This window comes from Ambystoma mexicanum, chromosome 9, assembly GCF_040938575.1.
Source record: "Ambystoma mexicanum isolate Mex_15411 chromosome 9, UKY_AmexF1_1, whole genome shotgun sequence".
NCBI lineage: Eukaryota > Metazoa > Chordata > Amphibia > Caudata > Ambystomatidae > Ambystoma > Ambystoma mexicanum.
This window is the reverse complement of record NC_090931.1, coordinates 1,023,185,031-1,023,212,669: the sequence shown is the minus strand read 5'-3', so window position 1 is coordinate 1,023,212,669 and position 27,639 is coordinate 1,023,185,031. Positions and strand designations below refer to the sequence as shown.

Genomic DNA, 27,639 nt, shown 5'->3' with positions numbered 1-27,639 from the left:
TCCTCCCCTGCCAAAAGGCCCAACCAACTATCACACCCACCCACATATCAAAGGCAATTACATGTTACACCCCCAATTTAAATAATGCAATTTAACACATGTCTGTCACACACAATGGCTGCAAGTGAATGACAAAACACCCAACATGACATGCCTGAAAGCAATGAGATGATAAGACACATTGAAGATTAAAAAAATAATATGTATTTAACAGCAAGTACAATGGAAATGAAATAAGAAAAAACACAAAGCAAATCAAACAAAACAAGATGAATGTCCAAGAAAAAATTCAGAAAAATCAAAATAAGACAATGAAGAAGATCATCCTGGGTCCATGAGCCCTACCAAATTAAACCTAACTGACTACTAACTAAAAAGTGAACTATATACAAAAAAGTGGTGCATTGTCCAATCGCAACCAAAAAAAAATCAAAAAAACAAAGGAAACCTAACCCTAACTATACAACTATATACAAAGGCACCGGGCTATTCGGACGGCTCACTGGTTGTTGTCATGGGCCAGGGCATCATCGAACTCCTGGTCAATGGCTTGGAGGCGGGCATGTTCCCTGGCCCCGAGGTCCCGCAGGGATAACGCAGTGTCAAGCTCAAACTCCCTGCGAAGACCCTCGAGGCACTCAGCCCGCCTCAGCGCCCTCCGCATGGAGTCCTCCGCCCTGACCATCGTGAGCCGTTCCTCCTCTGCCTGCTGCCGCTCCGCACCTATCCGCTGGCACAACCTCTCCCACACGGAAGCCACTCCCATTCCAGGGTTCTCCTGCCCTCCGGCCGATGCCTGCACCCCTGATGTTGATGGCCCCGAGCCATGATGCCTCCCACGTTGAGCCTGCTGCTGCCTCCGACGCAACTGCCTGTGCCAGCACGACGGCATCCAGGCTGATGGAAACCACCGATGCCGTTGTGCACGTGCCCTGCCCGATGATGCCGTCACATCCTCCATCTGCTGGGGTCCAGTTGCTCTGGTGTCCACCCCTGCTGGATCTCTGACTCCCGACTGTGGCAGGGATGGGATCCCCACCGAGCTGGCTGCATTGGTCGGGGCAGGTCCACAGGGGGCCCTGGTGGCATCTGGGCTGGAAGACGGCAAGGAGAACGACTGGTGGATAGCCTGCACAGAGGAGGAGAGGGCCGCCACATTGGCCAACACATGCAGGAAACCCCCGAACATGGCCGATCCCAATTGGGCCACGTCGGCACGGTGCACTTCGTGATGACGTGCGTGCTCCTCCCGGGAAGCACGCACGGCATCACGAATCACAGCCGTGCGCATCGCGACCCCAATCAGGACCTTCTCCGCACAGCCAGGGGTTCCCACGTCCGCAGGTGGAGTGGAGTCAGGTGACATGGACAGCCCCTCTACCTGCGGACAGGCCTGGGACGGGGCATCCCTGCTGGTGCATGGTGGTGCACTCACAGGGTCAGGGACAGCGACATGCACAGGCCCCTCCACGGTGACCTGTGCTGCCTCCTGCCCCTGGCCCTGGACTGCACCACTTGCACCAGCAGGGATGCCCCCACCAGGCCCCATGTGTGCCCCAGTGGCTGCCTCCTCCTCCTCTGTGCAAACCACCAACCTGGATGGCTCCTCACCGTCTCCCACCGTAGCAGGCCCCTGTGGGGGCTCACCCACCCCTTCCGCTGCAGCCGTGGGGGCATCCCCGCCGCCTTGCTCCACAGCGCCGTCTCCGCCCTCTTCTTCACTAGCCGCTGCGTAGAGGGAGACAAAGAACACAAGCATCAGGGCACTGTACAATGGTCCCCTAGACAGGAAGCAATAGCAGATGAGCACCACTGTCAAAGTACACTTCCATCATGTCCCTCCACAACACATGGGTCAGTCCAGGCAAAACACACACAGTAACAGGCATGGTGCATGCCATGGACATTTCCATGCATGTCCAATGGACTCTTGAAACATTCAATGATATGTAACTCACATGCATCATGCCTCATGCCCATCACATGCACACACTTCACCTCAGTCACATCCATCTGGCCCCAAACACACCAAACACAGCGGATACAAGGGTAATTTGGCTGCTTTACTGAATCTCTGCATTGTCACACACATGTGTCATGCATCCATGGCATGCACAAGTCACAGACACGCAGGTCAGGCACACAGACATGGCTACCATATATGTACCTGGCATCAGCACCCATCCCTCACCCCCACCCATGTCCAGGTACAGAGACTGGCATGCTCTCATGTTCAAAATCTGAATAGGGCTCCCCATGCAGCATTTCAACACATGCAACAACCATGTGCATCACACATCACTGGTCGCACATGCATTACCATGATGTCCCTGCACACATACATGCATACATGGCCTATGGCACACATACAGGCAAGTATCATAGAACCAGCACACCGCAACATGCCCTGTCTCACACAGTAATGCATGGACACTTACCGCTCAACTCCAGACGGGCCTCCCTCTCAAGGATCTGGGTGTGGAGCGCTGGGCGTACGCGTTCCAGGACCCTCATCTGGATGGAACTCATGCGGCCCGGCCCCCCTCCACGAGGCGCCGGGCCTTCACAAGGGTCCTGGACCTCAAGTCCTCCCAGCGCTTCTTGATCTTCAGGACGTCGCGGGTTGCCACCCCCTCCGCGTTGATGGCAACCACACAGTCGGCCCAGATCCTCTGCCGTCCTTCCTTGCTGGCGCGGGACGATCCAAAGAGGGCATCATACTGCCCCAGGACATGCTCCACCAGGACACCAACTTCGGTGACAGTGAAGCTGGTGCCCCTCTGCCCCTCTGGCCTGGGGTTGCCACTGGTGCCAGATGTGGAAGTGCCCGACATGGCAACCCCAGAGGCAGGTGTGGGTGGGCAACTGGGTCCTGGGGCTGGGCTGTGGAGCGATGTAATACCAGTCGGGAGTCTTCAGTTCCAGCAGGGGTGGACACAGCAACTGGACCCCTGCAGATGGCTGATGTGCAGGCACCAAATGGCAGGGCACGGTGGCGGCAGGCAGGCAGGCAGGCAGGCAGGCAGCAGCAGATGGCACGTGGGAGGCTGCTCGGGGCACTGGGGGGCAGTAACTCGGCCTTCTGGGCAGGAGCGTGGGCTTCCGTGTGTTTTCGCGTGGCCAGCTTGATACGGAGTGATTTGGCACGTGAAAATCCTGCACGTCAGCGTGAAATCCGAGGAAAGGCCCTTAGCGCGTAAGCGCGTCAGCACGCATACGCGATTCTATTGGACCAGAGTCCCTCAGCGCGTAAGCGCGTCTGTGACGTGACCCGCACGGGTGTTCCCCACTCAGCACGTGATGACGGGGCACACGTGGAGATACTGCACGTCAGAGTGTCATCGCGTGTAATTGGACAAAAGTGCGCGTACACGCGATTGGCCTATGTACGTGTATTTAATGGGTGCGCGGCCACTTACACACGCAAGTACGTCAGCGAACCTGTATCACGTGGTGCGTGTGAATTTCCGCACGCTATTGGACTGGGAACTGGATTCCAGGGGTGCGCGGGTCACACGCTGTATCCCGTGGTGCGTGTGAATTTCCACACGCTATTGGACTGGGAACTGGATTCCAGGGGTGCGCGGGTCACACGCTGTATCCTGTGGTGTGTGCGAATTTCCACACGCTATTGGACTGGGAACTGGATTCCAGGGGTGCGCGGGTCACACGCTGTATCCCGTGGTGCGTGTGAATTTCCGCACGCTATTGGACTGGGAACTGGATTCCAGGGGTGCGCGGGTCACACGCTGTATCCCGTGGTGCGTGTGAATTTCCACACGCTATTGGACTGGGAACTGGATTCCAGGGGTGCGCGGGTCACACGCTGTATCCCGTGGTGCGTGTGAATTTCCACACGCTATTGGACTGCGAACTGGATTCCAGGGGTGCGCGGGTCACACGCTCGCCTAGAACACGCGCTAAGCATAAATTGCGGACTTTAACAATAACAAGCTCAGACGCCAGGATGAACATACCGTTCCTAGCAGCAGTGGCAGTGGGCTACCAAAGGAGGAGGAGGAGGAGGATAGTCAGGGCCAGAATATTCACACCCAGAACCAGCCTTTTCGGGATGCCTGATGACCAGGTGTATGGGAGGTACAGGTTTCCACCACACATCATACTGGACCTGGTGAGTGAGTGGGAGGATGACCTCACATCACCCACCCTGTGCTCCCAAGCACTCAGCCCTATGGAGAAGGTCCTCAATGTACTGCACTTCTTAGCCACTGGATCATTTCAGCGGACAAGTGCCATAGTGGGTGGGGTGTCACAGGCCACCCAGTCACGCTGCCTACACCAGGTCTTGAACATCATGACTGCACGCCCATCAGTCCGCAGGCACATATACCTGCCCAGAACACCTGCAGAAAGGCATGCTGCCGCCCTGGATTTTTATGCAGTGGCACGATTCCCCAAAGTGCTAGGTGCCATCGACTGCACCCATGTGGCTCTACGTCCCCCCAGGGCATCTGAGCACATCTATAGGAACCGCAAGCACTGGCATTCCATCAACGTGCAGGTAGCATGTAATGCCAAGGGAATCATCACCTCAGTATATGCCAACTATCCCGGCTCCACCCACGACAGCTTCATTTACCGAATGTCCACCCTAAGCCGGGACCTAGAAGCTGGGCGGCATGGCGATACATGGCTGCTTGGTGAGTATGTATGCCACTGCACATGCATGCATGTTGGATACTGAGCAAGGTCACAACCTCACCAATGATACCAATCCCCACCTCCACAGGGGACAGTGCCTACCCTCTCAGCCCCCACATGATGACGCCAATTCGGAACCCCACCACGCCACCCCAGGTAAGATTTAACACAGCCCACATTACAACCAGGGGCATAGTGGAGCGCACATTCGGAGTGCTAAAGTCACGCTTTCGCTCCCTTGACCGTTCTGGCGGGCAGCTGTTATACGCTCCCCCAGTAGTGTGCAGGATCATAGTGGCAGCATGTGTCCTGCACAACGTTGCAACACGCCGGGGCCTGGCCGTGGACATGGTGGTGGCCCCACATCCCCAACCACATGCACAGCCGCTGCGCATGGGAGGGGAAAGGGCACGGGGGGAGGCAGCCCGTACACAGCTAGTGGCTAATTACTTCACATAGAAATCACACCCCTGTGGAGTGCACACTGCCCTGGCACATTCCATCTGACAATCAATGATGACTCAACCTGACACTGATCCTGAATGTCTGGAGAATGAACCGGGAATTCCATGTCAGCCTGAGATTGTTCACCTGGAAGTGTCACAATGTGTGCATCCCTACCCACACAGACACCACCAATGCAGTTTTGTGAAGTTACACATTGAAGCAGCTAAAATGAATACCCACTTGCAAAATGCAACAAGAGGACAGTGCCATGTCAGCCAACCCAACCCCAGCACTGCCACACGACACACCGTGCCATGTCATGCTAATTGCAGGTAAACAAAGTAATCCCCACAACATGACATCACTCTCACTATGTACAGTGGCACTATTAGAAACCTGCAACACCTGAAATGCTCACAGCAATGCCGGACCAACAACATACTTGAGCACGTAGTACCATTAACATGACATCAAAAATGTTACATATTAGTAGTCTCACCACCTGGAAATGCCTGCACTCCCACCACTACCAACTGTGCAGTGTTGGCGCCATGTAGAGTTGTAGGTGCACTGCTGCCAACATGGTCCCCATCGCCAGACTAGAGGTCCTTGTGTGGACTTGAGGAAGGGACCTGCAAATTGGGAGGTAGACACAGAAGAAGAGTTACACATCAATGCAACATGCAGTGTACAACACAACAGCAATATGCACTATGAATGTATACACAGTATTGACTACAGACTGGCCACACAGCTCATGGGAGTCCAACGTCACTGTGTAATTCACTGTCACTTGGGCACACCCTTTGCAAGCCCATGGAAACGGGAAGCAGGAGGGGTGTGTGTGACTCAAACCCAAGCATCTGAACCAAATACATTACAAGCCTGCATGTGCCCAGCCACAATGCAGCGTATGCCCACAGGAACCACGGAAGCCAACAGATCGAAGCCAACAGATCGAAGCCAACACATCGAAGCCAACAGATCGAAGCCAACACATCGAAGCCAACAGATCGAAGCCAACAGATCGAAGCCAACACATCGAAGCCAACAGATCGAAGCCAACAGATAGAAGCCAACAGATCGAAGCCAACAGATCGTCCCAAAAAAATTGGGAATAAAAGAAATCAAAATAAAAATAAAAATAAGAAACAATCAAAAATGGCCATTGATGGGCCCGGGGGGGTTGGGGAGGCCACCCAGGAGGTCCGAGGACAGGATGCACACCAGAACCCACCTGCGTGGATCCTGGGAAGATAAAACACCTCCATGGGCTCATGGCCCACACGGCTACCCTATTGTGGGAGTATCACTGCTGTCGCTATTATCACCCTGTGCAGCTGCATCCGGAGGTGGTTGCACTATGGGAGGCAGCCCACGCAAGGCCCTAGTCTGCTCCTCCATGGCTGCAAGCATGCGGGTGTGGTAGGTCTGGTTCTGGAGGATGAGTGTGCGGAGGTCCCCATGCAACAACTCACGGGATGCCCGGACCTCCGCCCTCGTTGCCTGCATCTCAGCTGAGAGCGTACGGGTGAGACGCTCCAGCTGCTGTTCTGTCCTTTGGTGTGTTGAAGCCTCAAGCTCAACAAGAGTCGTCCTGAGGTGTAGGAGCTCCTGCCTCAGGGCTTCCCTGTGGCCCTGGGACTCAATGGAGATGGCCTCCTGCAGAGTCGCCAGTGCCGCCCGCCTGTCCCTGTTGGACCCCAACATGTCCTCCCTGTGTGACTGGCAGATGGAGTCGGTTGCCTGCTCTAGTCGCTCCATCAGCCTTTCTGGGGGGACAATGGAAGTGGCCATCCTATCCATGGCCTGAGCCATCATCTCGGATGATGCAGCCTGTTGGGTAGCCATACCGTAAATGGATTGCTCCCATGCGGTATTGCCGGGTGGCGTACGGCCACCACGTCGGCGGGCACCACACCTGTCTGGGGCAAGGCGAACTGCGCCTTGCTGTGCCGGCACTGCCTGAGGCTGCAGGACTGCATTCCCCCTCTGATCTGCTGGCCCAGGAACAGGATCAGATGTCGCGGAGTGTGACCCTGCATCCGTAACCACCGAAGGCGTAGCTGCCAACACTGACATCCCCATGGAGGGTACTGACCCTGGTGCAGGTGGGTGAGACAGAACAGAATCCCTCCCTGGAACACTCACCTGCGACGGCACGTAGGTCTCATCCGAATCAACACCTGAGTACAGCTCGGGGGAGGTGCAGCCAGAGACACCCCTTGAGAGCACGACCTGCAGCACTTGTGGGTTCTCCCCCACCACCACACCACGTCCCTCACTGGTGGTTGGTCGGCCCTGGGACACCTCCTGGGTCTGCACCATCTCCACAACCCCAGCAGTATCAGGTGCGTCTTCCCCTGCAAAGACATGAAAACAAAGTAATGGAAACAGGCATTAGCACCATGGCACACATTGAGGGCTGAGAAGCAAGAGAACCAGTACTTGATTGACACATGTCCCACATGACTAAAACCCTCCCATGCATGCACCCTCACTGCGTATGAAGTGCAGGCAAATGGCACACACTGATGACACCAAGATGGAAGATGAACAAATTTTCTGCATGCTGCCTGGCAGTGGCATCACACATTGGCCTGTGATTGGCAGGTGAAACACACATGCCATCACACAGATGGCATGTACCATTGCTATTGAGTGAAGATGGAGAGGAGGGCAGAACCTATTCATTCAGTCCAGTTCCCGCATGTAATAGCTTTTCTGATTCTAACAGGTCAGATTTTTCACCTGGAGCTGCCAGTCTGAAATGGTCAAATTGCACAGGGACATGTGTGTACAAATGATATCCAGGTAACAAAGTCACTCCACTTTACCATACCCATGTCAGACATGTGACTAGTGGACAGCGACATGCCTAGTGAAAGTGGTGGAATGCAAACAAACTGACTGAATGAACAGTGAAAAATAAGCAAATATGTTGTGTCAAGGTGACACTTCAAGGGCAACTGGCGTGCAGTTGTGCTAGATGTCTACTGTTGGCAGAAGGGATACTGCTATGGCCAAATGCAGCTGCGCAGGAAGTATTGCATGAAGCACATGGCTGACCCATACGACTGAGGCGCACACACTCTCACCTGGCACCCAAACAGAAGCCCTCACACACACACCATGCACATGGATGACACACACATGCATGTGCACTCACCGGACAATGCCTCGTAATCAGCCAGATCTCCCACGCCTTGGATCTGTTCCTCCGTGACGTAGGTCCCAGCGACTGACTCATGTGGAGTGAGTTCCATGTCTACTACTGGAGACCCACCTCCAGTCACTAGAGTTGCGGCATGACTTGAGGCCAGCTTACTCTTTGCCCTGCGCTTTAGGTCATTCCAGCGCTTATAGCAATCATTGGCTGTGCGCCTCACGATTCCAAGGGCACTTACGATGTCCGCAACGGTCTGCCAGTGTGCCTGGCGTTGTGCAGGTGTGGTCTTGGATCCTGCAACAATGACCATCTCGTTGTCATGTCCGGACACATACTCGACAAGTGCATTCAGTTCGTCATCCGTGAAGCTGGGCTTCCTGGACAGGCCGGACTGTGTAGCCGTGTCTGGGGCATCAGCCTGTGCCGGACGAGCACTCTTCCTCTTCCGCTTGGAAGGTGGTGGTGATCCTGAGTGTCCTGCGCCGCTCTGGACACTAGGGGCAGGAGCCCTGGTGGACTCTGTATCAGGAGTGTGGGATTGCACACTCAGCATGGGAGTTGGTGCAGGCATTGGCTCTAGTATGATGGTGTCAGGGGGAATGTCAGCAGCATGGACTAGGACCGACACTGTCCTGGCTGGGTGTGTGAGGGCTGGGGTGGATGGAGCCGCAGCTGCCCCTGCAGCCACTCCGCCCTGCCTCCTTGGTGCAGCAGATGACCTTGCTGCCCCAGATCCACGTGGCATGATGGCATCAACGTGCACCAGCGCACGTGTCGTAGCCCTGCTGACCTGGAAGTCAGCCATGGAGTCAGCCAGGTCTGGTGCCACAATGGGCTGGTCCAACAAGGGCTGAGCATGGATGGTGTCAGCCACTTCAGCCTCAACGGGAGGGGGGGAGGGGGGGGGATGATGGGTGCCCTTGACTGGTCCTCCACACATGGGGGGACAGGCTCACCCTGCAAGTTACGACCACGTCCCCTACCGGATCCACCACGGCCACCACTTGTGGCTCTTCCACCTTTGCCACCCTTACGGAATCCTCGCCTCCCAGCCATGGCACTGATATTAATGTGCGTATGGGAGTGGCTGTAGACAATTGTCCTGGGCAATTGGGGGTCAAAGGGGTTGGGTACCAGATGGTAATTGTACCCTAGTGCTCTAGCACGGCTGATTGTAACCCCTGGGGAAAGATGACGGGTCACGCAACGCACAGGAGGCCCAAAAAAGGGAGATGACGTGCACGCAACCCCTCCTAGACCACGTGTGCAGAAAGAAAAACCTGCACTACGCTGTGGCACCCAGTAACACAAGAATGAACGTATGCGTGTCACACGCAGCCTAGAATGACCTCTGAAGGGGTAGGCTACACACGGGGCAAGCACAGAAGTTGGATACGTGCGTGACTCACCGTCTGCCAGGTAAAAGAGCGTGAAGAATGAGCGCGTTTGGCTGGCTAAACCCCCGCCAAAAGAAGATGTGTACGCTGTCTGAGAAGACAGGACAACAGTAGAAGGGGACACTGTTTGAGGGAACAGGCCCAGGTAAACCAGTAAAAGAGAAAAAAGAGAAAAAGCTGTCAGAGGTAACAGGGAATACGAACTGGAAACGCCGTGAAGTAAATCGCGTGTGAAACGACAAGAAGTACAGAATTCACCCACTCGCTCTCCACGAAAAGCACGTACAAGGAAATGGTGTTCTACATGTACCTTATATACAGGCCCACACGTACAGCGTCACTTACGCGGCGTGTACGTTCACCAATCACACGCTTTGTCACTCCTGCGTGTAGATCCATTTTCACCAATCACACGCTTTGTCACTTCTGCGTGTAGATCCATTTTCACCATTCACACGCTTTGTCACTTCTGCGTGTAGATCCATTTTCACCAATCACACGCTTTGTCACTTCTGCGTGTAGATCCATTTTCACCAATCACACGCTTTGACACTGGGACGTGTCACGCAACAATTTCCTGCACGTGCAGGTGACTATAGGCGCGCATATGCTGTTGACGGGTTTACGCGCTAAGAGCCTTTGCTGACGTGTGGGATTTCACTCCCTATCAGGCTGTCCACGCGTTCACACACGAGAGACCACGCTCCTGGCCAGGAGGCCAAATTACTGCCCCCCAGAGCCCTGAGCACGCTCCCACCTGCCATCTGCTGCTGCCTGACTGCCTGCTGGCCACGTGCCCCACAGTGCTGGTGGGTGGGGGTGTTGGGAGACATGGGTGGGGGCCTGGTGGAGGGTGCCCCTGCACTGGTGGGGGTGGTGGGAGACATGGGTGGGGGCTTGGTGGAGAGTGCCCCTGGTGGCGGGGGGTGGGGGTGGTGGGAGACATGGGTGGGGGCCTGGTGGAGGGTGCCCATGCACTGCTGGGGGGTGGGGGTGCAGGGGGACATGAGTGGGGGCCTGGTGGAGGCTGCCCCTGGTGGCGGGAGGGCGGGGGTGGTGGGAGACATGAGTGGGGGCCTGGTGGAGGCTGCCCCTGCACTGCTGGGGGGTGGGGGTGCAGGGGGACATGAGCAGGTGTGCAGGGTAGTCCCCTGTTTTGTAGGCTGCCTGCAGGGGCCGTGGAGGGTGTACAGGGAACACCTGTGAGGACCCACCCAGCCTAATCGCGTGTGATGATTCCCACGCACCCCTGTAATACACGTACCCTGGCCAATCGCGTGTTAAACTTCCCGCATACCCCTGTAATACACGTACCCTGGCCAATCGCGTGTTAAACTTCCCGCATACCCCTGTAATACACGTACCCTGGCCAATCGCGTGTTAAACTTCCCGCGTACCCCTGTAATACACGTACCCTGGCCAATCGCGTGTTAAACTTCCCGAATACCCCTGTAATACACGTACCCTGGCCAATCGCGTGTTAAACTTCCCGCGTACCCCTGTAATACACGTACCCTGGCTAATCGCGTGTTAAACTTCCCGCATACCCCTGTAATACAAGTACCCTGGCCAATCGCGTGTTAAACTTCCCGCGTACCCCTGTAATACACGTACCCTGGCTAATCGCGTGTTAAACTTCCCGCGTACCCCTGTAATACACGTACCCTGGCCAATCGCGTGTTAAACTTCCCGCGTACCCCTGTAATACACGTACCCTGGCTAATCGCGTGTATAACTTCACGCGTACCCCTGTAATACACGTACCCTGGCCAATCGCGTGTTAAACTTCCCGCGTACCCCTGTAATACACGTACCCTGGCTAATCGCGTGTATAACTTCACGCGTACCCCTGTAATACACGTACCCTGGCCAATCGCGTGTTAAACTTCCTGCGTACCCCTGTAATACACGTACCCTGGCTAATCGCGTGTATAACTTCACGCGTACCCCTGATATGCACGTTACCCGCTTTGCGTTCCTTGTTTGGCAGCCCTGTAAACTGGTCCAGGGTTAGCGCAGCCCTTTGCGATGATTTAGCGATTTTGATGGCTTTTCCTTGCGCGAGGGCGTTCTTGGGGGCGTTACTGGCGCTGCTGCAGGGTCGCTGCGATACTCTGCGCCACGGCTGGTTTGGGAGCATGAAATCCATGAATACGCTGTGCACGGAAATCGGTTTTAGCGCACGTGCCTGGCGCAGTCAATCGCACGCGGACACTCTGCGCCAGCCGCTTGCGACACTTTTCTGCGAAATTCTATGAATTACCCTGTCAGCACGTTCGATTCTAAGAACTGCTTCACCATTTCTTTTCAGTAAGGGGTGGGTTCAGGTAAACAGAATTATCTATACGGCTAGATTGACGGTTTAAAATGAAGTTGAATTAAACCATGAATGTTACTTTGTGTCTCCACGTCGTGAATTAGTGGAGATTATTGTCTAGAATGGGTATACTGTTTTGTCTGGACGGTTGTGCGAATAATAATGAAAACATTAGTGAAACACAGCACACAGGTTTGGTTTTCCTTTCGGTAAACTGGCTACCATTATCCATTGTAAATTAGAGGAACACCTTTAAATCTTTAATTTTATTTCAAATAAAATGTCATTTTCAGATTAAACAGCCTGTTTCTTGGCCCAGGTTCTGTGTTGGGATTGTTGCATTGAATGGGGAGTATTACATCAGTGTCATCCTTCTGCAAGAAGAACGACTACAAAAGTAACTCTAGATATATCTCCTTACAAAACATGGAAAGGAACCAAATGGACACATGAATCCCTGGCTGTCACTAATCAGCGCAGAGTGCTGCAAGCAGGAAGCGTTTTGTTTTGTTTTAGCGTGACATCTTTACAAGAAAATAAGTTTTCAATTTTTTTATCTGCAAATTGAGAGTGGATTTGTATGTATGTTTTAAAGCGAATGGCGGCATTGGACAGAAGTAGGGAGACAGCTCTTTGGGGGCGAAGTAATGAGACAGTGCAACTTTGGTGAAGAGATTGATACCTGCGTGTTACTCAGATGTTTGCAGCTAGCACTGTAACACCTTCCGCTATACCAATGGATAGGAAAACCTGATCTTCGGGTTGCAAGCATATGCAGCAGATACTTTAACACCATGAGCTATTTTACAGGGATTGACCTCCTATTTTGATTTAATTCATTTAAATATTTTAATATTTTTATTCTAGTCATTTTTGTCACTGGTGATTTCTTATAGTATATTTAACACAATTGTGTACATTGATTTTGCTCCGATTCTTGTCAGGTGTGAAAACTCCACCATGTCTGCTTGGCACTCTGTTAGCTCCAAAGGCCACGCCTCCTTTAGGGGTGCCTTGGCTAGATAACACATTTTCTTAGGCCCATCCTTTAATATTGTTTCATGATCTCTTATCCCACTTAAATCACTGGGCTGCCGTCAGGAGTATTTAGCGGCAGAAGCGTAGTCAGGATTGTTTAACAAGTAGGCCCTGAAGTTAATGTAGTTGGGATTAACATATGTAAATGCCCACACAGTGCTGCTGAGGGGGCATTTACGTATTTTGGGTGGGCCTTGCCTGCTCAAGCCCTACCCCGTCTACGCATCTGTTTAGTGGCAAATAACATGTAGGTGGTCAGTGTAGATGCCAATTGTTTCTCTTTTGTGTCCACAGGCCTTTGAAGACATATACATTGAACAGAGAAAGACCATTAAGACAGTGCTGGAATATGCTGACAAGGTCTTCACTTTCATCTTCATCCTGGAAATGCTTCTGAAGTGGGTGGCCTATGGCTTTGTCAAGTACTTCACCAACGCCTGGTGCTGGCTGGACTTCCTGATTGTTGATGTAGGTTCTCCCCGCTGCACCTAATACCTTTTATAGATCCATGACCTGACTATTCAGCACCTGTTATTTTTCTAAATGAACTCAATAGTGATGTCCTTGAAATGACACCAGTTCTTATTCCACTTGGTGATTAGTCAGATTTAATATGATTCTCTAAAAAAATGTATTTAAATATTTATTTGTTAAGCTCTAAGACACATAAAAGGCAATGGGACTAATTTACCAAGTGTTTTTCAATGGGTTTACGCCATTGTAAACTGCTTTTGTAAATTAGGCCCAGCATCTGGAACTGAATATTCCTTTGAATAAATGTAAATTCATTGCTGCCCATTAACTCTTGATTCAATAAGAAGAGTGGAAATCCACACAGTACACAGTCCCCCATTTCCAAAGACCACTGCCGATTTGACACTGTTAATGGGGCAATTCTTCAGTCGTAAAAGTCACGGATTGTAAACTGTGTAGGGGCTAGTGATGCATGTGCTTGGATGCTGGCCACTTAGTTAAAAACACAAACAGAATATGGCGGAAGAAACTGTAAGCTAAAAATGGCAGCATGCTTCTCTTCCGTCTCTCTTCAATTGGCTTGGTTCTGAGCTGAGATGACTTTTGCAGTCACGTGCACCAGCTTCCACAGTGGCAGTGAGTGGTGCAACTACTGTGTCCTACGAAATGTGCAGAACTAAAAACAATATTCGCATCTGTAATAATAGAAAGGTTTTGATTGATTACGCTATTTAGAAATTCGACCTTGTCTGTATTGCAATTTATGAAATAATGTGCTTTTATTGTCTTATGATATACACAGCCTTGTTGTCCTCCCTATAATTATGCTGTGTGGGGTTGGCCATGACCCTCATGTTTACTAATACTATGACCATCATCTTGCTTTCACAAACCCTAGTGAGGCCTTGTCAGTCTCTATAGTAGCATGGAGCTTTTGGTAAAAGATCAGCTTTTCCTTGCACCTATTGTAGAAATTGGAAAAAGATTTGATCCTGCCTTTTTTTACACATCTTTTCAATTTCCAGCTAAACGATTGGGGCACCGATCTTTAACTGGCTTAATCACAATATATTGATTTGATCTCAAGAAATTTAGATTGCATTGTCCCTGAGGTTGTCACTAGCAACAAAGGTAGGCTTAGCTTAGAACAGCTAAATGGTTCATAGTGGCATTGAAGGAGATACAAACTCTCAATAAAACCCTTTGAGTGTGAATGGAAATTGCATTACACTCAGGATGTCAAAGGAGTTTATAGGGCAGACCTTGAAACAGCCTACAGTGGTCCCCTTGAATCTAGCACATTTTTGTCCTGTCTCCTTAATCCTCTTCTTGGCAAATGTCACAGAAAAGGCAGTGATCCTCCGTATCCTATCATTTAAAAGACTTTTTGTGGAAGTCGTCATTTTGGTCATGCACATTTGATTGAATCAACCAATTTCATATACATATACATATATATGTATGCGTGTATGTGGGTGTGTTGAAGTAGGGGGTACGGGGTGAGTAAAAGGGAGTGAGGTAGGGGGGGTGGCATGGGGACCATAATAAATAGTGCACAGCCAAAGTAAAGACTATGCAAAATTCTCTCAAGAAATCACGTAGAACCGTGTCCAGCAAGATGTGTGATATAATTGAGGTGACAGCTGTCCTAGACCAACAGCAAGTACGTGTCCATCAGGCCAGGAGAACTAATTTGTCCTGGTGTTGATCCGGGATATTCTTCACATGGTGGTGGATAATGGCAGTGTTTCAGGATTGGTTCTCTCTGACCATTCTACCACTTTCCACACCATCAACCTCTTGCTGCTATTGCACTTACAAGAAGGGACGAGTGTTGAGGGTACACATCTCACCTGGACATGACCATTATTAGCTGTTCTGGCTCAATCTGTTGGGTTTGCTCCTTCTGTATCCATGCTCACCTTGACTAGGCGGCATCAGGGATTCTCAATTTCTCCATACTATGAAACGATTATATTAGACGTATAGTCCACCTCTTCAACGCCTTTGGCCTCCAGTTCTATTCTAATGCAGTTGAAACCTAGATACCGCTGATTACAGTCATGAATAATATGTAGTCAGCAGCTATTGGTGTCAGTTACCTAATTGCAATTGATGAGTGGCCTCTGCATTTCAAACAAAATTAATTTAAAATATCAGTGAGGAGGGCACTTAGACTTTACGGACGGCAACTAGTCACCCCCATGCCCACTGCAGTCATTTGAGCCCTTCAGTTGTATCCTAACAACGAAGTGCGACCTTAAGGAAAGAACCTCCTTAAAAGAAATGGCACTGGCGGGAGCTTGGAAGGAAAAGGAAGAAGAGGAGGGCCGAAAAAGGAGAAAATAAAGGATGGTTAAACAAGATTTGGCTCTGTGTATCTTTCATGTTCATGCAGAAAGAAAAGTATATCTGTGGAGAAACAGAGTGCTGCCCAACAGAAAGGTCAGAACAACTGGTGACGAGATGGAGGATCTGACCCTGCGATTGATCGACAGGCAGCAATAAAGTAGATGGCACTCCGCTGCACTCATCATATGGCAGTTCGCCATTCCAGTAGGCCGTCTGCCACAAAATTGACGGCAAACAGCCACACGTATCAGACGGCAGTCCGCCACGAACACAGAGAATAAAATAACACAAAATAAAATAAAAAAGGTCAATTTAACAAGGTGCTGCAGGTTTTGGAACTTGAACCCAGCTCTCCTGAATGCTCTTTATTCAGAGGCAAGCATTCAAATAACTTCACAATCAATGGCGCAACGATGAAGCTTGTGAAGGCATACTGTAGACAGTGATGTAGACAGGTTTTAGGATGAAGTGAAAGGCCGTCCCTCGTAGCATCAGGCCTAAACTCGCATTCTACCCATAACTCTGCTGTCCACAAACTGTTACCTGCAGCTAATGAGAGTGCACATGTGCTTGTTTGAAGAGAGAAGAACACGTTAGGCTGTTTTTTTGTGGATCTGCAACTGTTATGTATGTTGTGCAAAAAAGCTTCATGTCTGTGCCAAAAAAAGACTGCAAACATCTGGTGTCTCTAAGTCTTGAAAGAAGTGCAACTCAGTGGGCAGGATCGTCCAAAGCTGAGTGTGAAATAATCAACCAGCCTTGGCTGTCAGCGTCACAGCATATTGCATTTGGGTATTTTTAGATGTGTATTTATAAACAGTACAGGAATTCAAATTGACATGACCTTACAATGCCAGTTCTTAAGGAACATGATAGGAGAACTCTGTTTCAACATATTTTATGAAACAAGAGTGTGAAGGAAGCAGGTCTGTGAAATAAAACTGGCCTTGCGTTGTCTGCATGACAAACTTTAGAATCTTTACACACAGCTCTTATTTTGAGTATATGAAGTTACTGTTGCTTGGCAGAAGAGCAGCCATCTACCTATATATGATATTTCCTCTCATCTACCTATGTACCATCAACATAAGCATGATTTGCCAACCAAACAGCAGAGTGCAGAACACAATGGGGGTAGAATACAGAGGGGAGCCACCAGAGAATGCCAGACGAGGGGAGGACAATTAATAGGGTTCATCTCCCGAGGCCAGACACATATATATTGATCTTTGTGAACCCACTTTCATAACTTTGAATTTTGGAAGGGTCCTGGCTTGTTCAGCATCACAAACGGCAAATGCTCAAATATGATGATTGTTAAATTCTGATTGCTTGATAGAGTACATAGGTGTCAGAGTAATCTTTAGAGCCCAAGCACAAAACACTGGTGCAGATACACATCTTCGCTGCCAGCAGCCATCTTGCATTTGTGAATCACTTCCAGTGGCTAGCTTGGATCGTTGACATCACCTTCTGGGCCATCTTGGATCAACCACATCTTCAGCCAAAGGCCACAAGAGACTCCTCTGGGAACACCAATCAGGAAGAGAATTGCCTCATCCCGGTAACACCAGGGACAATGTCAGAGAGAACATTCACTGATGGACTAGGTGATCAGGTGACAAGAGCGTGTGTCATCCCTTCTGAACTCCCTAGTGGCGTCCAGCCAGGGGCATCCCATTTAAGGGTGTATCAGTGAAGGGTTAAGATCAGACACTGATCAGCCTCTTTGCCTCTTCACCTATGAGCCTTTGCTGTTGTCTTTCTCTCTGTTGCAGATGTGATTACCTGAAGTTTCCTAATTACTGTACTGTCTCTCCACACTATGCTACTTACCTATAATGCATTCACTCCTACTCATCCTGCTGCTGCTCCCCCTACTACCCTATAATAAAACTGACAACTCAAAACACCCATTACCCCATCTCTCTTCCACCTCCTTCCAACAAACAAAGCCAGCAAGCGAACCATACCTCCTTTAACACCGACCCACCTCGCCTCTCTTCATCTGAGACTCAACTTCTATACTCTTCCTTACCTCATCAACTGAACATTGCACTCAGGAAAGTTCAATCTGTGTGCAACAAAATGCCCTGTATCATCGACTACTTTCACTATAGCTCTGCTCCCTAGACCTTCTTGCTATCAGTGAAACCTGTATTCCTCAATCTGCCACTGCCATTCTAGCTGCCCTACATGACTCTAAACTATATTTCATTCACTCTCCTGGACTGACTGAAGGCATCGGGCAACTACTCTCTTCCCGCCTCAATGCCTCCCAAATTTCCAATGCCACACCCTCTCCTACTTCTTCTGAATTCACCATTCCTACTATTTCTCTGCCTCACTCGGTTCACATAATTTCCATCTATTGCCCTCCTGGTCCCACTGGACCATTCTGTGATGATCTTGGGCAACTCTTTGATTCTCTTTCTGCTAAACATCACCTCATTCGCTTAGGTGACTTTAACCTTCCCTCTTCAACCACTTCTCAGAAATCTGAACTTTAGTCTTTTCTTTATGACCACGCTCTCCATTCTATCCTTAACCTACCTACCCACACAGGGGGTAGTTCTTTGAATCTCTTATTCATCCCCACCCCTCTCTCAGCCACTAATACTACTGTCTCATCATCCATATCTGATCACTCAATTGTTTCCACCACCTTCTCCTTTCCACTCTCTGACCTTTCCTCACCACTTCACCTATTACTAAAAGGAAATTTAAACCTGCCATTCCCTTCTTTCACTCCGACCTCCAGTTCTTAAACTCCTCCTTCACACCTGATGCCTCTTCCACCAACACTGCCTTCTCCAACTCCCAATCCCTACTATATGCCTCATTCTCCTCTCACTTCCCACTGCTTACTTTCACCCCTAAGTCCCAGCATCTTCAACCCATTCACGTGCTCTCTCTGCAGAGATATGCATTGGCTGCTGCACATATAGAGGCCTACAACTCGCATGGGGACCTGAAACTCTATCTCTTTGCCCTGAACTCTCTCATGTCCACTCTTAATAGAGCAGAAAGGGAATTGTACTCTCATTGACGCTCACTCCAATCATCCTTGCTGGCTACAGGGCACCCTAAACTCACTCCTCACTCCTCCTAAGTCTATGACTAGCAACTCCACTCTCACAGCTAAAGTCCTAGCTGAATACTTTGCTGCAACCATTTCCAAAATTAGACACTCTCTCCTGACTTTCCTCACACTCCCTCCACTTTGCACTCTGCGTACTCGATCATCATCATCTGCCTCCATCTCCCACTTTAGTCACACTAACACTGACAAAGTGCTAACTCTGCTGATGAAGGCTAACCCCTCTTGTGCCCCACCAGACCTCCTTACTCCTCAGCCAGTCAAGCCTATTTCCATTTTCGTGACCTCTCACCTCACTGAACTCTTTAACCTGCCCTTCGACTCATGTGTTTTTTCTCTGTTTTCAAAACAGCCACAGTCATCACTCTCATAAAAAAGCAAGGGGCTGTTCCAAACCTATCGGCTAACTTTTGCCCTGTGTCTCTCTTGCCGCACTACTCTAAAGTGCTCAAAAGGATTGTGTTCAACCGTTTAACCAATTACATCCATAACCTTCAAGATCCTTTACGCTCCTGTGACTCCACGGAAACTGCTCTGACTAATGTGTTCAACTTCATTGCCTCTGCTAAGCACTCCAACCTGTCCTCAATCCTAATTGTCCTCAACGTGTCTGCTACTCTGTCAATCACTCTGATCTCCTTAATACTCTTCCTTCTTGGAATTCGCGATAGAGCCCTTGATCTGGATTGAATCAAACCTTGCACTTTGCCAATTCTCAGTCTCCTGTATCAACAACACCTCTCAACTCACTCCTCTTACTGTTGGTGTTCCACAAGGCTCTGCTTGGGTTTGCTCCGCTTTACACTCTATCCCTCTGCTCTTGGGGCACTAATCAATTGCTATGGATTCTCATACCAGCTCTTCATGGATGGCATCCAAATTCTCTTCTCTTCTCCTCTGATCTCTCTATCAAAATGTCCAACTGTCTCTCTGCCATTAACTCTACCAAAACAGAGGTGCTCTTCTTTCCTGCCAACATCTCTCTCTCAACTCTTCCTCTGCCTATCCAGTTTCCACCTAGCATCTATGACCCTTCTCACACCTTCTCTACGTTCATCTCCAAAACTGCAACAGCATCTCGCCTCAACCTCCAAAATATTAGGAAAAGCAGGCACCTCCTTCCTTTCAACGCTGCCAAGCATCTCTTAATCACTCTTGTCTTCTCTAAACTGGACTACTGTGCCAGCATCCTCTTTGCTCTCCCCAAATATGCTTTCTGTCCTCTCCACAAGATCATTAACTTCGCTATCAGGACTCTCTTTGAACTCCCTCACTTCACACCTGCTGCCTCGTACCGTCAACAGGCTCGATGACTGACGGTGCAAAACAATGTCAGATTTAAATTACTACTGCATTTTAATTTAAATGTGCACTGTTGGTCGCTGCTGACCTACAACATTTGAATTTAATATGAATTATTGGTTGTTACCACCGCACTGCATGTGTACTGCATTTTCATTGTCAGTTGCTATCGCCTTACTGCATTTGCATTTAATTTGTTTTCACTGTTGGTCTATTGCATGTAAATTACAGTGTTATTGTTGGGTGCTGTGGCTTGCTGAATTTGAATTTAATTTCTATTTTTGGTCGTCACCTGTGTACTGCACTACATAGAATACTAATTTCCACTACCTGGTGCTTTCGCTGGGCAATACCCACAACCTACCACCACACTACACTTACCCTGCTTCCACTGGACCATGCTCCTACCCATTATACTTATTCTACTAATGTTCCTATCTCCCCTGATATGTCATCCCCCTTGCTCTATTCTATCACCTCTCCTATAACCTCACTCTCTGTCCCCATCTACATTATTCACCCTCCCACAAAATGTCATCTTGGTGACCTGATCCCTTAACCTCTACCTACTATAACCTAATCTTCGCAGCATGTATGTGTTTCCCTAATTCTTTGCCCATGCCCATATCCTGAGCCCCTGCCCCCTCCAGAGACCTTACTCTGAGCCTTTTGATATGAAATCCCTCTGGAGTAATTTTTTTTTATCACTGATCAATTTGACTCGATCACCCATTTGACCCATACTGTCAATGATTGCCCTCATCATAACCTAGATCTCTCCCACAACCCTGCGACTCTGGCCTTCCTACATACTTTGCCACCAATTTCTTACTCTCCTTGACCCACATCCAAAGGTGGAGGTGTGGGTCTACTGATCAGCATGACACTCCATCAGCCCTACTGGTCCCCTCTGAATTTACTCCCTCTTCTTTCAAACCTATCTCGGTTCAATTTTTAAGAAAGGGAATACTTTGGCTGTAAAAGGCCAAAAATGTTGTGTTTAAAATTATTCTTCCCTTAAACAGCTGTGCACCACTACTCAGAATTTCTTAGGAGGCAACAAATACTCCTGCTGACTGGAGCTGTTAAAAAAACTAGCCATAAAATCATTTATATTCATCTAAGTGGTAGGAGCGCTCAGATCATTGAAGTTCACACACAAAAGCATTGCTAATCAAACTAAAGTAACCTGACAAAGAAAATGTACAAATCTTGCATTTAATTAAAAATGCCAATTCTTGCAACAGCCAACAAAGGTTTTGAGATTACGATGGCTCTTTTTCAGGGCTAAAAAGAAATCAATGAATAGAGTGTTATAGGAAAATTGCATACTTTTTAACGTAGTATTAATAGTTCCTACTGAAAAACATATTAGCATACAATTATTCATTATTTTCAGAGTTTATAACCCCCACAATTGGCTCCTACTTTACTTCCCCAGTGAATGGTGCTTATATATTCACAATAGTACATGAGTTTGTTTGAAGGCTAATATTAGATACACTCAGACCTGCGCTATATTATAACATTTAGTCATTTTATTTTATCTGTTTTTAAAAACTCAAAGGAGTTGCATATCTTCGTTGATGTCTTTCAGATTTTAAAAATAATTTTGGGATTCTATCTCAGTCAAACTTCTTGCCCCTACTTCAAACCTAATCTTTTTTCTCTGAACTCGGCTTACTACAGGAGTCATTCCAGGTTGATGTCCCCAGGGTAACATTGGGCAAACTCAATTTCCCTAACATTGCCAAGGCTTATCAGTTGTAGCTAGACACCACTCCTTTCAACTCTGCAAATGTGGGATCTCGTTGATTTCATCTTCCCATTCTACCCCCTCAACTCCTCTGCTCATTCTGTCAGCCACTCTTTCTCTGATCATTCACTCACCCATTCACTTCAAAATCTCTGCTCCCCATCAAATTTCCACCATCACCTCCCTTCATTCATCACCAAAAGAAAGCTCAAACCTGAATCTAGACCAAGTCAAATCCACCCTTCAAGCCCTTTCTTATCCACTGTTGCACTTCACTGAACTTGCTTGCTGGCGTTTAGCAATGTGCTTGCTGCCTACTCCAAAAGCCACTGCCCTCTTGCTTCTACACCCACTACCATCTCTGCCACCAACCATGAATATTTCTGTGCAAGTATCGCTCCCTGCATTTTTCACTACCTACAAAGACTCCCTCCTCACGCTTGATTCCTCCATACAAACTTTCCTCTTCCAGCAGTGGGTGTCGTTACTCTCTTCCATCAACACTATAGAAAGACTGTGATCTTTTCTAATGCCTATAACAAATGCAACACTGACAAAGTGCAAACACCAGCCCATTTACTAGTAAGATTGTGTTAATCCTCCTTATGAAAATGAAAGCAATGCATTCTCTGGACAAACGCATTACATCAGCCTCTGAGTCATTAGGGCATGGATCATCTCATATAACAGTGACACCATTGTATTCCTTTAGTTCCACCTGTTTTACCATATGTTGCACACTCCAAGACAGTCTCGGGTGTCTGAACCTCATCCAAACACTACTCTCTGTACTACAATACACTCTCATCAATGCCAAGTCAGCTATCCTGCATTCCATCAAACTCCAGAATTTCATCCTGAACCCCAAACTTAAATTACCCATAATTACTGAAACTTGATTCTCAGTCACCATTCACCCAACATTTGGAGGTTGCAATCCCTGGGGTGCTCTCCAGAAATCTGGTTCCAGCTGCCCTCTGTCACGCCTGTGCTGACTGTGTTCCAGAAGTGCTGCAAAGTTCATGTTGTCTATATTGCCTACATCGATTGATGCTGATTTGATATATGTTTGTATTATTTCTAATCTTCAACTTTGCTTGCTATTCTGTTGTTGCTTACCTGACTTATGTATTACACTCCAATTAATAAACTGAAAACTAACAAAAAACTTCAGAAAACACTGTCAGTTAAACATGTGCTTGGGACAATAGATTTTAACAACATGTCACTTTCCCATCTTCAATAAAAAGGTGTTTCCATCATTAATGCAGAGGCTATAGAGGAATTATATTACATCTAGTTCTTCATGTCCTGTTTTGCTTTAAAGCACTTTTAATAATTTGTTGTCATGTTTTTCTGTGCAGGTCTCTTTGGTTAGCTTAGTAGCTAATGCCTTGGGCTACTCCGAACTTGGTGCCATTAAATCCCTCAGGACGCTAAGAGCATTGAGACCTTTAAGAGCACTATCCCGATTTGAAGGAATGAGGGTAAGATATAACGCATGCAGAAATGTCATTTTTTTAGAGATCGATACTTTTGTTCCATAATTAATCAGCCTTCGCATATATAGATACTAGCGGTACCAACCAGCATTGTACAGGTCTGTAGCTGACATGCACGTGGGGGTCTGCTATAGGTTTGTGTACGTTTTATTGTGTCATTGCTGCCCATTTTTGAAAAATCACAAAAAATCGGCCATCTCCCAAAATTGCCTATACTGATAGCACAGGGCCGGACCCCGCTCCATACCTGTGCAGGGTGCATGGGTGGGGTTGGTAAAATGTCATCATCGCCAGTACACCCCAGACTGGTATGCCGACCTTCTGTCCTAACTTCCTATTATAGGAAAAGTCACAAAATCAGCAATCTCCTTGAATCACCTATACTGATAGCACAGGCCCGGACCACACCCTGTGCAGGGCCAATGGATGGGGTTCCGTCAAATTTCACTATTGCTGGTACACCCCAGACTGGTATGCCGACCTTGTGTTCTAACTTCTTATTTTTGAATAAGTCACAAAATCGGCAATCTCCTGAACTCGCCTATACTGATACCACAGGGCCTGTCCCCACCCTGTGCAGGGTGAATGGGTGGAGGTGGTCGGATTTCACTACCTCTAGTACAGCCCAGACTGATATGCCAACCTCCGGCCAAGACTTCAACCCACCAACTGTTGTGGGGCTGGAGCCAACAACTGCAAAATTAGCAATCTCCCGGAATCATCTGTACTGATAGCACAGGGCCAAACCCAGCCTTGTGCAGGATGAATGGGAGGGGTTGGTCAAATGTCAGTATTGCCTGTCCATCCCAGACTGGTATGCTGACCTTGGGCCAATGTTTCAGCCCACCAACTGTTATGGGGCTGGAGCCAACCACGAACATTTTGGTTTATAGTCATAATATTGAAAAAATAATGCCGAAATGCAAAAATGTCAAAACAAAATGTCAAAAACAAATAAATCGAAAACATATACATATAACAGAAAAAGTAAATTTTTCGAAAAAGAAAAGTCGAAAAAAAAGTCGACCAACAATGGTAATATACCAATGTAAAGTGTCATCAATAGTACTGTTTAAATGGGGGGGTTCCCCCCAACCCCCGTCAACCGACACCCCGCAGTCACCCCCCCTCCCCTCGTACGCAACACATACCCATTTGTTTTTTTTGTACATGAAATACATTATGACTAACGAAAACTCCACAGAATGAAGGGTAGAAAGGGTTAAGCAAATAGGTGACAACCACGAGTAAAGAACCTTGCCTAAATACAGAGGAACAGATGACGGTTGTGAAAAACCGTCATTACCTGACAGAACCAAACATCAGAGCGGACTACAGTGAATTGAATACAGTTACTTCAGGCTAAAACAGGTAATATTAACATAACTAACATGTAACTAGATATTGAAATATCTTACTATAAATAAATGTGTGACAGGAATAGTAAAACAGTTTCTTTTCTCCGTTGTTTTAGACTAAAAAATGGCAGACAAGGTGGAGTATATAGCTTCACAAGAGAGGAAAACAGATGGTTTACAATGGATATATTTACTATAAAGAAGCAGAATAAAAACCGCACATATTGGAAGTGCACTGAATATGGCAAAACAAAATGTAGTGCACAAGCAATAATTGAGGCTTCTAATATAAAGATAAAAGATAAAAGGCAAGCATAACCATCTGCTGAATAAAACAACTATTATAATTAAAAAAACACTTCATGAGCTCAAACGAAAGGCAGTAGAAAACCAAGGTGAAGCAAGTGGTTCAGTAATATCAACTGTATGTGACAAGTTACTGTGAAAAACTAATGCAGCGTACGGTAAACCGAAAAAAAAACAACAAAAAGAAAATCTGCCACCGGCACCAATGATATACAATCATGTAACAATACCAGAAGTGTTTAAATTAACTACAAAAGGAGACAATTTCCACCATGCAACCATAGAAATAAACAACGGAAAAATACTAATATTTTCAACTGCTACAAACTTCCAGCAAATGAGTCAAAGCCAACAATGGCAAAGTGACGCGACATTCAAAGTGTGCCCCCAACCGTTTCAGCAATTTTTTACCATTAATGGAACAATAAATGACAGACTTATACCGCTTGTTTATGTTTTGATGCCAAAGAAAAGCGAAGAAACTTATAACTCACAACCCACAAATATAATCATGGATTTCGAAATAGCACAGATTAGAGCATTTTCTGCAATATATAAAGATACAAAGATACAAGGGTGTTTTTTTCATTTTACTCAAAGCATTTGGAGGAAACTACAGAAACTGGGACTAAGCACAAAATATATAGACGACAGTACTTATCAATATAACATAAAAAAACTTTTTGGTTTGGCGTTTGTTAGAGAGGATCAAGTTATACACTTTAACGAACATTTAATTGACAGTGAGTATTATAAAGATCCTGACGAGGAGGAAAATTCGGACAATTAACACAGAGTGGGACAAGACCCAGGCCCAAATTTAATGTAAAATTGTCAAATTGCTACCAAGCAATGTTAGAGGGGAAACCAAGAACAAACAATGCATTGGAAGGATGGCATAGCCGAATAAATAAAAATGTCAATACAAAAAACCCAAACATGTGGCATTTTTTAAAGAAGTTACAAAATGAACAAACACATCAGGAATTTTGACTGTCGCAAACAATTTCATTAGCAAACGCAGAAACAAAAAGAAAGAAATACAGAGACTACGAGCAAAAACTTGAACAACTGGTACACGAATTTAACAAACAAAATAAAGAAAACTACCTGGATTCTGTAGCATTTAATTTAAAGTGTTAAAAGTACTTACGTTTTCGTAGAATCAGCGATCCAATATGGCAAAACACAAGCGTATCCAAATACACCAACCAGTGAACTCCATAAATCCCAAAGTCCAAGAAGCAATCCGTAGGAAAATCACACAAAAAAAATCCAAGAAAAATCCAAATCTGCAGTTTAAAACAGTTAAATCCATCACAGATGAAAAGCTGTAAATCCAAAAAGTCCCAAAAAAAAACCCCACAATCCACCATGAAAAGTGCATAGAACCAAAAAAACCATTACAGCCTTGGAATCCGGAGGAAAAAAAGCCATTGGGTCCAAAAAAAGTCCAGTTAAAAAAAAACAAATCCACAAAATCCTTGACCGGAGACACAGAGACCCGAACGCAACGGAAACGCTTTCAGAATGAACTTTAAAAATGGCGCCCACGCATACGTACACTCACGTAACGTACGTACAAAACAATAACAAACAACAAATAACAGTAATATGTACATTTCTAATGCAATAGCGCCATCTAATGGAAAATATTTATAAAGAATGTTCACCGTTAAGAAAGCATGCTACTTATTTATTATTTAATATTTATTATTACAGTTATACTTAAAATAAAGAGTTTTTTAAACAAAATAATTATTAAAATATTATATAGTACTTTATATTGATAATGTTAGAATGTTGCAATATTAAGTTAAATATGCTTAATAAAATATATATAAATGCTTACCTTGTATATTCTTTATACCTTGCATGTGTTATTATTTGTCGAAAAAAAGTAGAAAAAAATTCGATATTTAGTATTTTCGACATTTTTTTTTCCGAATAAATATTTTCAACATTATGACTTTCGAAAATATTGCATTAGAAAAAATGACTGCACACCGAACATTTTCATATCAAAGGTATTATCCTTGTGCGCCAACTGGTATAATATTTTTTAAAAATCACAGTCAGATACTCTTCACCTTTTTCCAATTCATTTATTTTTGACCAAATATGGGTTCCAAAGTTTTATCTATCTACATGTGTTTCATCACTTTTTCCAGTGGCTCATCAGGAGAGATGTCTACATTAGTAAATTTGGCCCAAATCAGCGTCAACATCAACATCATAATAAACACATTTGTATATTCTGCACAAAGTTTGAGTCCAAAGTAACTAGAGGGTTTACTACTCACCCTATAGTAGTTCCAAGTGATTGAGATGATAATCCTATTTTTGTAGTTCAACCAAATTATTTTCAGTGATTGCCTTTTTGCCAATATTCTTCAATGGTATGCCGACCTTGTGTTCTAACTTCTTATTTTTGAATAAGTCACAAAATCGGCAATCTC

The 27,639-nt window shown here is 47.0% G+C and overlaps 1 protein-coding gene across 2 annotated transcripts in view; it reads left to right on the top strand.

Annotated features, from left to right (window-relative positions):
* Positions 1 to 27,639, top strand: part of LOC138488902 (sodium channel protein type 2 subunit alpha-like) — a 1,546,115-nt gene that overhangs the window by 1,339,269 nt on the left and 179,207 nt on the right. For both annotated transcript variants that reach the window (XM_069616296.1, XM_069616295.1), the window contains exons 20-21: positions 13,325 to 13,498; positions 23,379 to 23,501. In XM_069616296.1, coding sequence (XP_069472397.1) covers positions 13,325 to 13,498; positions 23,379 to 23,501 — 297 coding nt within the window. The remainder of the gene's footprint in view (positions 1 to 13,324; positions 13,499 to 23,378; positions 23,502 to 27,639) is intronic.